Consider the following 18,621-nt stretch of genomic DNA (forward strand, 5'->3'; position numbering starts at 1 on the left):
ATCTGGTCTGGGCCTCTCACACCCAGGATTATTCCCATAGTGTCTTTGAGTCTATACGGCCCCGGAAAAGGGATCTGGTTCTGGCCTTCGCACACCCATGATTATTCCCACAGTGTCTTTGAGTCTATACGGCCCCGGAACAGGCATTTGGTTCTGGGCCTCGCACACCCATGATTATTCCCACAGTGTCTTTGAGTCTATACGACCCCGGAACAGGCATCTGGTTCTGGGCCTCGCACACCCATGATTATTCCCATAGTGTCTTTGAGTCCATGCTACCCTGGAACAGGCATCTGTTCTGGGCCTCGCACACCCCTGATTATTCCCATAGTGTCTTTGAGTCTATGCTACCCCGGAACAGGCATCTGGTCCTGGGCCTCTCACACCCAGGATTATTCCCATAGTGTCTTTGAGTCTATACTACCCCAGAACAGACATCTGGTTCTGGGCCTCGCACACCCAGGATTATTCCCATAGTGTGTTTTAGTCTATGCTACCCCGGAAAGCCAGGATTATTCCCATAGTGTCTTTTAGTCTATGCGACCCCGGAACAGGCATCTGGTTCTGGGCCTCGCACACCCAGGATTATCCCATAATGCCTTTGAGTCTTTTCTACCCCGGAACAGGCATCTGGTTCTGGGCCTCGCACACCAGGATTATTCTCATAGTGTCTTTTAGTCTATGCTACCCCGGAACAGGCATCTGGTTCTGGGCCTCTCACACCCAGGATTATCCCATAATGTCTTTGAGTCTATGCTCTGGTTCTGGGCCTCGCACACCCAGGATTATTCTCATAGTGTCTTTTAGTCTATGCTACCCCAGAACAGGTATCTGGTTCTGGGCCTCGCACACCCAGGATTATTCCCATAGTGTCTTTGAGTCTATGCTACCCCGGAACAGGCTTCTAGTTCTGGGCCTCGCACAACCAGGATTATTCCCATAGTGTCTTTGAGTCTATGCGACCCCGGAACAGGCATCTGGTTCTGGGCCTCGCACACCCAGGATTAGTCCCATTGTGTCTTTGAGTCTATGCTACCCCGGAACAGGCATCTGGTTCTGGGCCTCGCACACCCCTGATTATTCCCATAGTGTCTTTGAGTCCATGCTACCCCGGAACAGGCATCTGCAGGTGTTCATGGAGGCTTATCGTCAGGCGAGCTAAACAGTGTTTGTATTAACCCTTTCCAGAATGTTCATCCTCCGAGGTCTCATTCCCTCCTAATCGGACGGCTTTGTACCCCACAGCCGTCACTGCTGTAGACCACCTTTTAAGATCTTCCCACCATTTATGTATTCACGGACCCTCTTGTGACCTCCGCGCCATGGCAATTCTTCTTTTTGCCAGCACCCAGGCCAGATCTATCAGCCTATTTTCCAGCCTGGTCATTTTAGGACATTAAAATATGCTCAGGAGGCAAGACTCCGGTGCCCATGTGTATCTAGTTAACACCCCTCTCCTTAGCCTTAACTCGGCTTCTCGCCAGAATACCTGCACCACTGGGCAGCTCCAGAACATGGGCTCTGTTCCTGCTCCCGTTGTTCTGCATGGTGCACAGGGCACCAATCGGGGGTCTCCACCCCTAACCTAGTTTGTAGGGTGAACCACCGGCTTCCTGGCCTGGTGGCAGTCACCGGGACAGCAGAGAAACCCACATCCTATAGGTTACCCAGGGCCTGGGGAGCCCGAACAGCCCAATTTCTAATGGCACTCAGAGGTACCCTGAGGTGCATCAATTTTTCAAGAGATTGTTAGCTGAGACCCTCAGATGACTCTATAGCACCAGTGTGGTGATCCTGGTTAGGATGGGGCTTGGGAGAAGCAATGTGACCAAGACATGCGAGCACCTGTCACGGCAAGTGTCACAGGGCTCTGTAAACCCGCAGGGCCTGTGGGGGACCGTCTACCCTCTCCAGAGCGACACTGACCTAACCTTGCTATAGGGGCGGGCTCGGGGCCTAGGTCCTTTACAGGTGCAGGCCCCCCCCCATGTCACGCTCACTATGGGTCTGAAAGCAGGGGTTTACACAATCGTCCTGGTTGGTTGTCACCCACATCCCATAGAAATGGCTCCCTACTCGCACCTGTTGTGAACCCCAATAAAAGAAAAGGAGGTTACATACACTCTGTGGGGTTGCCCGCCGTTCCCTCGGCCATGGCAGGTTGTTCGTTTTAAGTGCAAGAGGTGGCAGGCCACCATTACTATTCATTTCTCGGGCAGTGCCCATGTGGCAGCTGTTGCCATCAGGTGCCCCAGGACTCCCATCATAGGACCAGTATGGCTTTGCTATATCCTCTGTGCCCGTCACAGCCCTGCCATGCTCTGCCAGCCTTGCATAGCTCATTGGAAATGCTGGCTAGGGCACTGCACGTCTATATGTGCGAGGGGGACCCCCTGCACCTCCTTGCACATAAGGACAATGCAGGCTGGAGCGAGGCGTTTCAGCACCTACGCTCAGGCCCCTGCACACATGTGCAGGAACCAGGAAGCTCTTGCTGACCGGATTCCTGTTCATGATGCAGGAGCTGGAGCGCTGGGGAGGAAACATCAGGACGGGGGCAGACGGTGTGTTTATGTTCATTGTTTTATTTGTATTTATGTGTATGGATGCGTGTATTCTTGTGTTGTGAGTGAGTGTATGATGATGGGTGCTCGTGTGAATGCTGCGTGAATGTGTGTGTGTTTGTGTGGGTCCATGGAGCTGATTTTGGCGAGTGGGGGTTGGGGGAGAAGGTTGTACAACAAAGGCATCTTGAAAATGCCTTTGTTGCACAATCCCCCTCCCCACCTGCCAAAATCTTCTGAGGTGCTGTGGAGCCCAGGGGACAGGGGTGGTAGTTTCTTACTGGACATCTGTCATAGATGTCATTTGCATTCATATATGTGAAGATTAGCCCGCGTCACATCTAGAAAGATTTGTGGAGATTAGCCTTGCATCAGATCTGGATGGAATTACGGATATCATAATGCATCCCATCTAGACAATGACGCCGCTAACCAACCCTACTAATAAAAAAACACTTCACTACACTGCAACAACAAAACAAGCGACACATAGCCTCGCACAACAGCACACCACACTCGGCAAACGGTGTAAACCGAACTGAAGCTGCCACCAGCACGTCACAGCTCAATTGCTCTTTCCTCCTCTCAGTCCTACTAACTCACCCTACCTTCTTGCTTTTCAGATCCGCCAGAGCGCCAGGGGACCACTCTGGTGGTGACAGTGTGCATTATAAATATCCTTTAACATAACATTGATGTCCAGTAAAAAAGACCATGCCTGCCGCCTAGGCCCCCCCAGAACCTCGCATACACACATAATCACGTTGATTGTGTGAGTGTGTTAGGTGCTGTGGGGCCCAGGGGACAGGGATGGTATATTTTTACTGGACATCTATCATAGATATCAAGTCCCATACCTGCCCCCTGGGCCCCCCAGCGCCAATTGCTAACTGTTTGGCTTTTTACCCAATGTTTTTAAAAGTATGCTTGAAAATGCAACATTTTTACCCATTCTTTTTTTTTATCCCTCCCGAGCCCACCTTGATTGGTTTTGCTATGGCATATCTGGGGGAAAAATGTATGCCCCTCCACATAAAAAAATCACCAGCCGTCACTGACCCTGGGTCTGTTCTGGGAGCAGGGTGGGGGGAGCCCAGGGACTGTGGTGGAAGCAGGATGGGGGAGCCATGGGATAGTGGTGGGAGCAGGGTGGGGGGAGGCCAAGGTCTGTGGTGGGGTGAGGAGAGCCCAGGGACAGGGCTAGGAGTGAGATGAGGGGGCCCAACGACTGTGATGGGAGCATGTGGAGGAGCCCAGGGACTATCCTGTGAGTAGGGTGCTGTGACGGCGCGCAATAGTTCAGTCATTTGGACTTGCTATCCATTTGGCATTTTTTGGGGGGCCAACCTGCCCACATTTTGGCCAAGGGGGCCCAGCCCAAAAAAGTGTGAAGATCACTGGTCTAATTAAGAATATCAGAGTTCGGGAGGATATCTCGCGCGAGATATCCTCCCGAACTCTGATATTCTTGTTTACTTTGTACAAACTTTGTGGGAAGTTTGAGGGAGAGATATCACTTGCTGCCGACCCCATCTTTCTTATATATATATTTTTTTGAAGTTCGAGAGTGGAAAATAGCGCACACAATTTGATAGCGATCCCACAACATTTGGTATTTCACTGGTCTAATTGCCTGTATTTCCATGATGCTGTGTGTGTTTTTTACTGGTGGCTGGCCCTTTGCAAATGTTTGGCTGTGCTCCCTGGTCTGTTTACAGAGAAGGTCCATGGCATGAACAATAGCCCCTCCTATGTAGTGCAGTGAAAGAAGTACGTCATTAGGGGGTGGGACGGAGAAGGGGGTTCTGCCCTTGCATTGGGATATGGCAGTGACCCCTTTTGGCTGCATGCCTGCACTGAGCTCGCTAGACAATCCTTATCATGTTTTTATATAGTGTTTTGTGCCTGATAAGCTTCTAAGCGCTGTAAGGTGTTATTGTTCCCTAATCTAATGGTACTGTGTTTACCCCTGAAGGATGAAGGGCTGAATGAGCCCTGCCAGGATTCGAACATGCGAGTGGCAGAGTAGGGCCTTAGCGGGCAAATGTGTAAATACCCGCTCAACAGGGCTGTGAGGGCATTTATAGCTGTTAATGTCAAGGTGGTGGGCCCAACTACATTAGCTTCAGGCCCCACTTGCTAGACAATCGGATGGTCCTGTGTCCGAGAGGAGTGCTTAACCCGTGAGCTATCCGCACAGGGATTGTCCGCTGGTAGACGAGTGGGGGTAACAGCTGGACGGGCCTTCAGCACGATATGCTAGTGATCTGGGGGTCCTCCAGAATGTTGGGGCAACCTGGCAGCAGGGTAAACCAGCGCTGTGGTGTTGGAGACCTGTCGGCACATCCCCCCGCCAGCGAAAGCTGTCCTTTGTAGGCCTCTCCTTGCTGGCACTGTGCTGGGGGCAGGTGGGGCGAGGGGTAACGGAGTCGCCCGTCGCCCCGTGTGCCGCCTTGCCTGCTCGGCATTAATTACAGGTTTTCAGCAGCGGACCAGTGGGCAGGGAGCGGCGGGGGGGGGTCTGCTCCTGAACCCTGTCATTTCGCCTCTTCAGAGAGGGGAACGTAGGCATTTTCTCCGCAAGGTGCAGAGTGGCCTGTCTGGGCCCAGCAGGGCAGTAATCACACATGTATTTTGCAGCAAGCTGGGAGTGAATAGGGTCGGGTCGCCGCGCTCCTGTCATGGACTGCCTGATTTATGTCATTTGATGACAATTTCCTCTTCTTACTTTTCTTTCATATTTTTTTTTAACTCTGTGTGTTTTTTTCTTTTCATTCCCTCCCGCCCCCACCCCTTCCCATGCCTTCCCCGACTTGCCAACGCAAATGGCTCTAGGTATCTACGAGACCCCGGCTGGTACCATCCTGTACCAGGCCCACCTGGACGTGGAGACCTTCACGATGGACCGCGAGGTGCGGCGGATCAAGCAGGGCCTGGCCCTCCGGCTCTCGGAGCAGATCTATAATGGTATGTGCCATGTGACCTCCCCCCCACAGCGTTCAGGGGGTGATGGGTAATGTGAGTAGCGTCTCCTGATGCTCTCCAGTGGGCAGTGCCCCAGCACTGCACGTGTGCCCCTTCCTGAGGCTGGGGTGGCTTGCCTTGTCAGATCAGTGCTGAAGGGCCCGTTCTCTACTTTACTGTAATGGCAGAAGGTGCCGTGCCAATGGTTATGTTACTGGGTGGATGCACTGGCTGGTGTGGCAGGGGTGGACTGGCATGTAGGGAACTCTGGCAATTTCCCCGAAGGCCTCTACACACTGGGCATGGGTGGACAGGCCTGTAGGGAACTCCGGAGATCTCCCAATATGCTTCTGAACCCTGAGCATGGGTGGACTGGCCTGAAGGGAACTCTGGAGATTTCCCGCTAGGCCCCTACATACTGCACATGGGTGTACTGGACTGTAGGGAACTCTGGCAATTTCCCAGTATGCCTCTACACACTGGGCAGGGGTGGACTGGCCTGTAGGGAACGCTGGCGATTTCCCAGTATGCCTCTACACACTGGGCAGGGGTGGACTGGCCTGTCGGGAACTCTGGCGATTTCCCGCTAGGCCCCTACATACTGCACATGGGTGTACTGGACTGTAGGGAACTCTGGCGATTTCCCAGTATGCCTCTACACACTGGGCAGGGGTGGACTGGCCTGTAGGGAACTCTGGAGATTTCCCGCTAGGCCCCTACATACTGCACATGGATGTACTGGACTGTAGGGAACTCTGGCGATTTCCCAGTATGCCTCTACACACTGGGCAGGGGTGGACTGGCCTGTAGGGAACTCTGGCGATTTCCCAGTATGCCTCTACACACTGGGCAGGGGTGGACTGGCCTGTAGGGAACTCTGGAGATTTCCCGCTAGGCCCCTACATACTGCACATGGATGTACTGGACTGTAGGGAACTCTGGCGATTTCCCAGTATGCCTCTACACACTGGGCAGGGGTGGACTGGCCTGTAGGGAACTCTGGCGATTTCCCAGTATGCCTCTACACACTGGGCAGGGGTGGACTGGCCTGTAGGGAACTCTGGCGATTTCCCAGTATGCCTCTACACACTGGGCATGGGTGGACAGGCCTGTAGGGAACTCTGGAGATCTCCCAGTATGCCTCTGCACCCTGAGCATGGGAGGACCGGCCTGAAGGGAACTCTGGAGATTTCCCGGTAAGTCTCTACATACTGAGCATGGGTGGACTGGACTGTAGAGAACTCTGGAGATTTCCCGGTAGGTCTCTACACACTGGGCAGGGTAGGACGGGCCTATAGGAAACTCGGGAGATTTCATGGTAGGCCTCTACACACTGGGCAGGGGTGGACTAGACTGTGGGGAACTCTGGAGATTTCCCAGTATGCCTCTACACACTGGGCAGGGGTGGACGGGCCTATAGGGAACTCGGGAGATTTCCTGGTGGGCCTCTACACACTGGGCAGGGGTGGACGGGCCTATAGGAAACTCAGGAGATTTCAGGGTAGGCCTCTACACACTGGGCAGGGGTGGACGGGCGTATAGGGAACTCGGGAGATTTCCTGGTGGGCCTCTACACACTGGGCAGGGGTGGGCGGGTGTATAGGGAACTCGGGAGATTTCCTGGTGGGCCTCTACACACTGGGCAGGGGTGGGCGGGCCTATAGGAAACTCGGGAGATTTCAGGGTAGGCCTCTACACACTGGGCAGGGGTGGACTGGCCTGTAGCGAACTCTAGCGATTTCCCAGTAGGCCTCTACACACTGGGCAGGGTAGGACTGGCCTATAGGGAACTCGGGAGATTTCCCGGTAGGCCTCTAAACACTGGGCAGGGGTGGACTGGCCTGTAGGGAACTCTAGCGATTTCCCAGTAGGCCTCTACACACTGGTAGTGCTTCATAATTAAGTAATGTTGTGTGTTTGTACAGCACTTCTCTTTAATGTGAAGCACTTGCTGTCCTAGGATGATATCACCTTTATAAACCACCTGGTTCATATGTGTTTCTTTGTTTGGTTTCGTTCTTACACAGGTTCATGTCCCACTTTGTTCTCACCCTATAAAGCGGCTTATGGCATGTTCTAATCGTTGTTTGATGATACAGACTCCCTTCTGGGGAACGCCTCCAACATCCATGCATTATTCTAACAGGGTCCAGAGGTACTGGGAGCTATTTAGCTGCTGTCTGTGGCCTAGGTGAGCCACTTAGATATCAAACCTAGCCACACAGCCGCTCCCCGTTAAGCCCAACATGGGTCGTGCAGTTATCAGGAAAAGTTCTTCAAAATTGTGAATGCTCTGTTCCTGAACATGATATATTTAGTAGTCTTAGTTGGATTTCAAAAGGACAATTGTTTATCAAAAAAAAAAATCTCAAGAAACAGTCACTAATTGATTCTTAGTGAGGACGCAGCTAACATATGTGCCAATGCGTTTCGGAGTATTTTCTCCTTCGTCAGGGCAAATCTGTGATGTTACAATACAACACAGAGCATAATAGCAAAACAATATGCAGCATATCATTGTCATAAAATGTAATATGGTCACATACCAAACGTAGGTAAATTTCAGATGTAGTTGAGGTGCCTGAAAAGTGAAAGAAAAAGAAAATGCAACATTTGTAAAGGACAGTCATACATATTCATCGGTAAGAAATGAGTACGGATGAAGTTTACCTCTCGAGTTGTGTCAAGCCTACGGGCTAAAAGGTGCTGTGCTAATGACAGGCATGTAATCGTCAATGGCGTTCAGGAGGAACGCCAGACCCAAAACAGGACGAAACAATTGTGTCGTTCTGTGGATAAATATAGAGCCAGAGTCAATGTAGGGTATTAATTCCAGGTGCTGGATTCCTGGCCATCGATACAATCATTGCGGGCATACCTGTGGTATCTGTAATCTCAGACAAGGAGCCGCAGCCTCGCATCGCTGAGTAAAGCCGTTGCTAGAGTAACAATGCTTTTTGTTACCTCGTGACCGCATCGTGTCCAAGGAATGGCGCGGTGCGGAAGGTTTATAAACAACCGTTGCAAGTGCGGTCATTTGGCAATAAATGATGAAATTAAGCATTTACATGGTTTCACATTGATCGCTAGAGAATTCTAGTGGGTCTAAATAAAAAACAAAAATAAAATCCCACGGGGCGTCACCACCCGCGACACAGATGCATTTTTTAGAATTGCACAACGTATCAACATACTGATACTTGTTAGTCACTGCCCAGTTTATGTATTACCTTGCATATACACATACTACATGTGATTTATGTTTGACCAGTATTTTTTCAATGTCTACGCTTGGACTTTATTTTTGTTTTTTATTTAGACCCACTAGAATTCTCTAGCTTCTGTGTACCTGCTTCTGGTTCCCCAGCGGTAGCTCCTGTCTACTGGGTGATATCTGACTCTCAGGAGCTGGCTTTAGCTCCTGTGTACCCGCTCCTGGTTCCCCAGCCCTACCTCCTGCCTACTGGTTGATGTCCAACTCACAGGAGCTGGCTTTAGCTCATGTGTACCCGCTCCTGGTTTCCCAGCGGTGGTCCCCGCCTTCTGGGTGATGCCTTACACCCAGGAGCTGGCTTTAGCTCCTGTGTACCCACTCCTGGTTCCTCACCCCTAGCTCCTGCCTAATGGGTTTTGCCCGACTCCCAGGAGCTGGCTTTAGCTCCTGTGTACCCGCTCCTGGTTTCCCAGCAGTGGTCCCTGCCTTCTGGGTGATGTCTGACTTCCAGGAGCCGGCTTTAGCTCCTGTGTACCCGCTCCTGGTTCCTCAGTGGTAACTCCTGCCTACTGGGTGATGCCTGACTCCCAGGAGCTGTCTTTAGCTTCTCTGAACCCGCTCCTGGTTCCCCAGCCTTAGCTCCTGCCTACTGGGTGATGCCTGACTCCCAGGAGGTAGCTTTAGCTCCTGTGTACCCGCTCCTGGTTCCCCTGCGGTAGCTCCTGTCTACTGGATGATGCCTGACTGCCATGAGCTGACTTTAGCTCCTGTCACCCGCTTTCTGGTCCCCCAGTGTAGCTCCTATCTACTGGGTGATTCCTGACTCCCAGGGGCTGGCTTGAGCTCCTGTTGACCGGTTCTGGGTTCCCCAGCGGTAGCTCCTCCCTGCTGGGTGATGCCCAACACCCAGGAACTGGCTTTACCTCCTGTGGACCCGCTCCTGCTTCCCCAGCGATAGCCCCTGCCTTCTGGTTGACATGTGACTCCCAGGAGCTGGCTTTAGCTTCTGTGAACCCGCTCCTGGTTCCCCAGCGGTAGCACCTGACTACTGGGTGATGCATGACTGCCAGGAGCTGGCTTTAGCTCCTGTGTACGCTCTCCTGGTTCCCCAGTAGTAGCTCCTGTCTAATGGGTGATTCCTGACTCCCGGGAGCTGGTTTTAGCTCCTGTGCACCCGCTTCTGGTTCCCCTGGCCTAGCTCCTCCCTACTGGGTGATGCCTGACACCCAGGAGCTGCCTTTAGCTTCTGTTTACCGGCTTGTGGTACCCCAGTGGTAGCTCCTGCCTTCAGGTGTGTGTGTGTGCACACATGTCTGGTGTGTGTGTGCATAAGTTTTGTGTGTGTGTGTGTGTGTGTGTGTGTGTGTGCTAGTGAGACACAGCAGCTCAGGCGGCAATGCTGCTTTCTTTGCCCTCCACTCCCCACATTCAGGTTTGGTACTTGGACCAAGCCCTGGCATACAGGGTCCTGAGGAGTGCATATCTCATTAGTACAATCGGCGAAAGCCTCATGTGGCCCCTTTTAGCCAGCTCTTACTCCAGGTCGTGGGGACAACATGAAACAAGTATTGCCAAAGCCAAGAAAGCCCTGTAATATCCAAAAGTAGATCCGAAGACTTGAGGGCAACTCAATCAGGTCCAAAGAGTCATTCTGGATATTCAGAGCGAAGGTGAAAACATGGCTCACTTCTCAGTAAGAATTGATACCTGCATGCTTATGCTGCAAGCTTCAACCCATCCAGCCTATACCCGTATCACGGACGAGATAGTAACCCGGTCCTCCTGCTACCTATTGTATTATCCTTGTATGCATTTCGCATGTGCATCCTTCCTGTAACTTATGATGCTCCTCAATTCCAATGCGCCCAGTTACCCGAGGGTTTGGCAGCGCTATATAAATAAACAAAGTAAACTAACTAAACTAAGGCTCTATATCTCTTTTATTATTGTCACAAGAAAGAGGTGAGTGTTGCAGGATTCAAAAGTTCTGGGAATGGAGACTGTACAGTAGGGGGTATGGTGGCTCCCGAGAGCATTAACCTCCTGTAGGACCGCAGTGTACAGTTCTTCCCACTCTCCCTTTCCAGGGCTGAGTCCTAGGCCATTCAAGCAGTCACTCACTGGCTTTTCATAGCGTCTTCAACACTACTTTCTTGGCTTCTGGGAGGGTCACCAGGCACCATCATCTTGCACCCTTAGATTGTCTGGCAGGGGGTTGTGAGTAATTTGACCATCCGCACAGTGGGTGCGCACTTGCCTGGGCTTTTTTGATATTTTTTAAATAAATGGAATGATGGGAGATCAACCTCGAAAAATGTGTGGGGCTAATCTGCACACATTTTCCTATGCTCACCACACAACAAACACATAGATCTGTGTACTCAGGGTGGACAGAGCCTACAGGTGCCACCCTCCCACCCCGTCCCATTTAGTTGGAATGTGACAGCCAGGAGTACAGGAAGGCATTTCAAGAGGAGGAAGGCAAAACCTTCCTCTGGCCATGGCCAGCCTAATTAACTATCAAAGGCTCCATGGATCAGCCCTGCCCATTGTCAGTCCTGCTGGTGGCAGTGCATACTGATGAGAGTTAATTGAAGCAGTCCTGCAAGAGGTTTGGTCACAGAACTGACAAAGGACAGGAAACCCCAACACCTTTTGGATATGCGTCTGTGTCAACCTGAAGTCAGGTCCCCTCTCTTAGTATCAAGGCCAGTGAAGTGTCATGCCTGGTACATGTGTTTACAGTAGGCAACCTCCACGGGTGGACCCCCATTCGGAGGGTAGGAGTATGTGATTTAATGGAGACAGAAAGTCTGTTCTCGCCACAACTTCAAGATAGACTTGCCGATTTGATCAGACGAGAGACCCTTTGATCCATGACAGGAAATTGGGTGGGGCTTAGTAGTACATTTTGTCACCCCTTTACCTTTCCTGTTGTAAAGCCCTCTGGTTATGACCTTACGCCTAACAGAAGATTGTTGGTGGGGACCCAGGATTAGTTCATTAAGGTAGGCTTAGCTTACATCAATCACTGGAGCCCATTTGGCTCTAAAAGAGGGTTGAGCCTCTCTTTTGGGAGAGCATCTGAAGACTTTCCAAAGAGTAACAAGAACTCATTTGGACCCTGGCTGAAGGTAGACTATGCCAGTGAAGGAAGGCCAGGATTTCCAAGAGGGAAGCAAGATCACTCCCCTAAATATCTTCCAGGAAACCGAGGGAGATATTGTATCCAGAGGACCCTCCAGCAGCTCCAGAACCGGTACCCAGCCAGCACACAGCATGCCATGCTAGGCTATGCAAGCAAGCTTCCTAGATGGGAAGTGCCAGAGAGTCTTTGAACGAAAGAAGGACAATGACATTGCCTGCAACACTCTCCTCCGCTTTGGGCCATCTGCCTTAAAGATGACACAAGCCCAGCAAGGAAGCTAGGAGTGCCCCGACAAGCATCAACCAGCATCTGCCTGAAAGGACATTTCAGAGACAGTTGAGCCGTTCGAGCTGCAACCAACTGCACCCCTGACTGTTATTACCCTGCAATCGCTAAAGCCGTCCGAGATGCCTCGACCAGTTCTTCAAACCCGCCAGTCAGCACTGAGCTAATGATTCCTGACCCTGAGCCACTGTGTAGGCCAGCCTGCAGCCGTCCGTCCAGCCTCACTCACTGAACTGCCTGCCACCTGATACCCGCAGCTGTCTCCCCTCTTGAACACTGTTGCAAAAGCTGCAAAGTACCCTGAGACTGACTTGACCCTGTTGAGCCCAAATAATTTTTACAAGCACAAGGTACATTGTGGTTCTGTCCCCCTGCTCCTTTTCCAAAGGGCCCTAGTGACATTTTATGAACCATTGCTCCCTTTGTGTTGAAACCAAATATCCTTGACTATTGTGATTAATTACTTTACCGACTACCCTCCTGTCAGTATGCAGAGTGCATCCCCTTTCCTCCTTGAAACTGTCCGTCCTCTGCATTCCTTTACAAGGTGAGTTGTATTTTGCAGTGTGCTGGAATGGTCTGTTGTGATAATGATAAAGTAGATATTATACAACCTTGACTGTACTGTCCCTTTTATCATTGGGAAAAAAATTGTATTTTCGCTGTGTTGCAACTAACCAACGACCCACAACCTTGCACAGATAAGCCTGCCGTTCCGTTAATGTTACCAAAATTGGACAAGGGAGTCTCATAATTTACTTGTATTGCAATCTCTACGGATCCTTTCTGGTGAATAGAGGTGTGGGGTTGATTAATGGTTTAGAAACCAATATTAATCCCTGGACCACTGCTGCCCCAGAAGTTGATTCGTCACAGGGGTCATGCATCAGACCAAGGAAAATTCTTGTCCGCCACCCCTCCCCGAGTACTACATCCTTTCTCCTCTCAAACTAGGTCTGTCTTATAGGTCACCTTCCTAAGACATTTTCCTCTGGATTGGCTATGGCCCTCAAGCCGTCCCTTAGAAGCCTACTGACCCAGGCCTCAAAAGGCTTCACTCCCTTTATCTCCCAGAATGTCTTCCTCTTTCTTGTGTCTGTCCCTTCCCTTCTCCGGTTCTTTGCCTGCATTCTCTTCTCTTTCATCCATCAGTCTTTGTCTGCTCCTCCTTCTGCTTGATGTTCTCCTACTTCCCTTCTTCTCTTCCTTGTTGGTCCTCCTACCCTTCCTTCTCTCTTTCCTCAGTTCTACCTTCTACTCTTCTTTCTCTCCCTTTATCATCCTGATCCTCTCACTCTGCTTGTCTCTCTTCTTATTCTCAATCCGTCTCCTAACTCCCACACCTCCAATCCCAGGGGATGCCTCTCCTTTTATATTCTACCGGGGCAAGGGGTTGGCCCCGTGATCATGGGATTTGCTGCACTAGATAGGAGCAGTTTTGTGATAGGTCTGATGCTGCGCTGAATACAATTTCCTCATGTCAAGTGGATGGTGCAGCAGCCTGCTCCACAACCTGAGATGATGTAATGTACGACCACCATCTTAGAATCAGGACATTGCTTCTTATTCAGCCACTTGACTCCATGATGGACCTGCTGAGGTCTGCTGTGGCAACCTGACTCCATGATGGTCGGGCTTGGGGTCTGCTGTGGCCACCTGACTCCATGATGGTCCTGCTGTGGACTGCTGTGGCCACATGACTCCATGATGGCCCTGCTTGGGTCTGCTGTGGCCACTTGACTCCATGATGGTCCTGCTGCGGACTGCTGTGGCTACCTGACTCCATCATGGTCCTGCTGGGGTCTGCTGTGGCCACCTGATGGTCCTGCCGAGGTCTGCTGTGGCCACCTGACTCCATGATGGTCCTGCTGCGGACTGCTGTGGCTACCTGACTCCATCATGGTCCTGCTGGGGTCTGCTGTGGCCACCTGATGGTCCTGCCGAGGTCTGCTGTGGCCACCTGACTCCATGATGGTCCTGCTGCGGACTGCTGTGGCTACCTGACTCCATCATGGTCCTGCTGGGGTCTGCTGTGGCCACCTGACTCCATAATGGTCCTGCTGGGGTCTGCTTTGTCCACCTGACTCCATGATGGTCCTGCTGGGGTCTGCTGTGGCCACCTGACACTATCATGTTCCTGCTGGGGTCTGCTGTGGCCACCTGACACCACGAAGGACCTGCTGGGGTCTGCTGTGGCCACCTGAATCCATCATGGTCCTGCTGGGGTCTGATGTGGCCACCGGAGTCCATCATGGTACTGCTGGGGTCTGATGTGGCCACCTGATTCCATGATGTGGGCGTTTGCTGTGGCCACCTGACTCCATGATGGTCCTGCTGTGGTCTGCTGTGGCCACCTGACTCCATGATGGTCCTGCTGCGGTCTGCTGTGGCCATCTGACTCCATGATGGTCCTGCTGCGGTCTGCTGTGGCTACCTGACTCCATCATGGTCCTGCTGGGATCTGATGTGGCCACCTGGGTCCATCATGGTTCGGCTGGTGTCTGATGTGGCCACCTGATTCCATGATGTGTCGTCTGCTGTGGCCACCTGACTCCATAATGGTCCTGCTGGGGTCTGCTGTGGCCTCTTGACTCCATGATGGTCCTGCTGGGGTCTGCTGTGGCCACCTGACTCCATGATGGTCCTGCTGTGGTCTGCTGTGGCCATCTGACTCCATGATGGTCCTACTACGGTCTGCTGTGGCCATCTGACTCCATGATGGTCCTGCTGCGGTCTGCTCTGGCTACCTGACTCCATCATGGTCCTGCTGGGGTCTGATGTGGCCACCTGAGTCCATCATGGTCCGGCTGGGGTCTGATGTGGCCACCTGATTCCATGATGTGTCGTCTGCTGTGGCCACCTGACTCCATGATGGTCCTGCTGGGGTCTACTGTGGCCACTTGACTCCATCATGGCCCTGCTGGGGTCTGCTGTGGCCACCTGACTTCTCCCGTAGTATGGTTTCTTGGTTTCTCTGGATGACAGGGATCTTCTGCAGATCATGGGGTTCTATGAAGAATTGATGACGGTCTTTTGCTGACCTATAGTTTAGCCAAATTTTTTTGACCGGCTTTTCCACTTTTTTTCTTATTATCCCCAGCTCCCACCGCATCTATACCTTACCCCAATTTATCATCTGCGTTTAGGGGCAAAAAAAGTGGAGGAAAAACTTAGTAGAAATGCATTTGGCGGAAGTGTAGGTTCAGCCCGATCATGGCGGTGTGGGCCTGCGTTGCATCTCGTGAGATGTGCTCGCGCACTGGATCCTGTCTATAGGCTAACACACTCCGCGGACAGGCCGTGGCACGTGGTGTCCCACAGTCAAGGGTCCGCGAGTGCCAAGGTTCCTCTTTCTGCAAACATGGCATACTTCTTAAGACACCTTAGAGTTTGTGGTGCAGTGAGAGATGACTGCCACAGTGTGATCCAACACACATGACCTCCTCGGTGAACACAGTCTTGGAGGGTGTCCTGCAGCTCGCGCCCTGTATCGCTTCCAGGTACTGTAGCACCCTCCTTTGGAAGTGGCCTGGGAAGCGGGCTTTCCTGGGCTTCAGCGAGCCCTCCTGTCCGTGGGACAGAGTCAGTCGCCTGCCTGCCTTTATCACTGTGCCTGGCCCCCACATTCTGAGAATGGCCTTGTATCTCTAGTCAGACCCTCTGTTGCCCAGGTCCCTTACAGATGGTCTCCATGTGAAAGGCCACCTTGCACGTTTGCCTGATGCAGGCTATCATTGGCCCCCTACTCCAGTACCTCCGTACTCAGGGGTGTTGCAGTCACTGCTGTCATTTCCGCTCTACTGTGACCTCTGCCCCAGAAGGAGGCATTCCGGAAGTCAAGGAAAGCTTCAAGGCACTGGGATCCACGGAGGCATTCTGGGGGTGCCCCCAGGAGGACATGACTGCAGTGCCCCTTCCAAGCACCGTGGGAAGGCGATCTCTTGAAGCAGAAGCGCCCTGCCTCTAATTGCCTCGGTTACGGGGCCTGGAGCAGGTGTGTGGAGCCCCATTGTCCCCTGCTCACCCCCTGCACACTCACGGACACACCTCCTCCACAGCGCGGGATGAAGGGGAGGTGATGACGAAAGTCAAATTGCAGCTTGTGCAGAGGCAGCCTTGCGTGGGGGACCTGTTTCCGATGTGGGGGGGACGGGGGGCGATATCACCTCTGCTATTAAGTCCTATTTTAGTCACCTCCCGGAACACGTTTTCCACACTTGAAGAGCGCTGTGTGTGCGTGAGTTTGCGAGTATAATGGCGGGGCTCTCGGGTACCACATGCTCGCCGCCTCCCCACAGCTTGACGAAATGACAGTCCTACAAAAGCGAGCACTCGGGTACAAGATGGCGGTGCGCTAATCTTCTGTGGCAAGTGGGCAAACAAGCGCCTAGAGATGTGATGTATAAGCATCGCAGCGCACCCTGCATCATGCACCTTGTCTGGGCACCAAAGGCGTTGCCAGGCGGGGGCTGAGGGGGCTATAGCCCCGGGTCTCTTGGTTGTAGCCCCGGATAAAAGCTCAGGAACTACACTCCTGCTGAGCACAGAGTGGGAGGGACGGCACTCTGTGCAGTGTTATTTTAAAGTATTATGAAATATGGGCATTGGGGATTACCACGTGCCAGTAGCTATGATTAATTCATAACCTTCCACCCATCACATTTTTCAGTTATAGATGTTGAAATGCCCGTGCTCTTGGTGCTTGATTGCATGGCTTGGATTCCTCGCACCCCAAAAGAGCTTTGAGACCAGTGCCACTAAGCTACATTTCACATGTCACCCACTTGTGTGAAGTCAAGATACGGCTAATCGCTGGCCCTGCATGTCTTAAAATGGCAGTGCAACACCCACGCATCCGCTCGGCGGCCTCCGAGTTCAACTCTTAAGAGATCATCTACAAAGCAGTGCTGAGTAGCAAACCAGTGTACCTGGCGGCTAAACTCCACATATCTGGTGGCACACACTCGTCGCGCAACAAATCAACTAACCGGCTTGAATCACAACCGGTCCGCAAAGAGAGGACCCGCAAACAATCCTCTTGTTACCCAATCACACTTTGGAGCTCAGTCCCAGTGTCCCCCACAATAATCCAATTTCTCAAATCTCTCAGAAGTTTTCAGCAGCACTCGACCGTGGGTTAAGCGGATGCACAGAACACAACTCACCTTGCGGCGCTAGCTAAGCGCTCCACTGCTCTCGAGTTAGGTCTGCGCTTTAAAGTATAAAATATATAAATACAATTTTTAAAGAAATGATAAAAAGGTTACAAACATCCCCAACAAAAAAGCACCATTAAAAAAGACACCATAAGCCAAGACATATAGAAAGCAGAAAACATTATTGTGGAACAGAGTCAGTTTCTTAAAGCACCTGCATCCCTGCACTTGCGCTTGAAACCGGTTGCCATTGCCCCATTTTACTTCACTATCGACAAGACTTTGAAATGTACTAGAATGATCCCGCCCCTACTGTGGGTCCCTTCTGCTTGACCTAGGAGAAGGGTGCTTAGATGCCACGCCCTTATTAACCCTCTCTTTATATGGTCTGCTGTTTGATGGTAGTAAGTACAAGTGGCAAATCTATACCCAAAAAGGTGCGGAGATGTATACCCCTTAGAGAGCTCAGTTGCAGGATTCTTCCCCAAGCTGCAAGAGAAGTATTGGGGGTTGACATTAAACATGCATGCCTGGTCTCCCACTACCATGCCCCCCCAAACAACCAGCGTACCTGAAAACCTAATCCTGGACTGGAGAGGGCACTCTGAGCAACTTAGTGTGATTGGGCACACAGATGGTATAGAGGAAATCACAACAGGATGCAGACAAAATAACCTGCGACAATCCAAAGAACGCCTCTGAGTCCACATGTGCCCACCAGTCCATGCACAACTCCTAGGGTGCAGTTCCCAACACATGCGTAGATTCCAAGCCTGGACAGTACCGCGATCCAAAAAGGCACAAACTCAGGAGAGGATGACCGAAGAGTTTGGGTTACAAGATAAGGAAGGGGAAGCGCAGGAGAGGGGCAGAAGATTCAAGTGTGGAGGCACTCAGAAAAGCCAAGAACCACAGCACCACATGGAGAGATGAGAAAAGTCCACAACACTTTCCAGGTAAGGCCATGAGCAAACAGATGCCCAGCAGAGAAGTTGAAGGAATCAAAATAGCAGGCATTCGCGTTTGAAAGCCAGGTACGGAAAAGATCCACACAGTGCTTCAGAGAACCGAGTCTAAGGACAAAAGATGGTCTTTGCACAGAAGGGGCATGGTAGCATGGAAGCTAAACCAACGTGGTAGAGAACAGAGTCCAGGAGCACAGCGCCACATGTCTGGGTCATGTTTATCACTACTGAGGCCGATGTCCCCAATCCATGCCAGGGGTTGTAGTTCTATCGTGGGTGTTTGGTAATCCTCCATTCCTGCTAGCTATAACCATTTGGTGGCAAC

General features: G+C 51.8%; 1 protein-coding gene across 1 annotated transcript in view; it reads left to right on the top strand.

The window, feature by feature from the left end:
- The window catches only part of ASS1 (argininosuccinate synthase 1), a 514,067-nt gene that overhangs the window by 273,080 nt on the left and 222,366 nt on the right, over window positions 1–18,621 (top strand). Inside the window, exon 13 of the mRNA XM_069609263.1 lies at window positions 5,400–5,531. Within this exon, the coding sequence (XP_069465364.1) occupies window positions 5,400–5,531 (132 nt within the window). The remainder of the gene's footprint in view (window positions 1–5,399; window positions 5,532–18,621) is intronic.

This window comes from Ambystoma mexicanum, chromosome 8 (assembly GCF_040938575.1).
Source record: "Ambystoma mexicanum isolate Mex_15411 chromosome 8, UKY_AmexF1_1, whole genome shotgun sequence".
In the NCBI taxonomy this organism is placed as follows: domain Eukaryota; kingdom Metazoa; phylum Chordata; class Amphibia; order Caudata; family Ambystomatidae; genus Ambystoma; species Ambystoma mexicanum.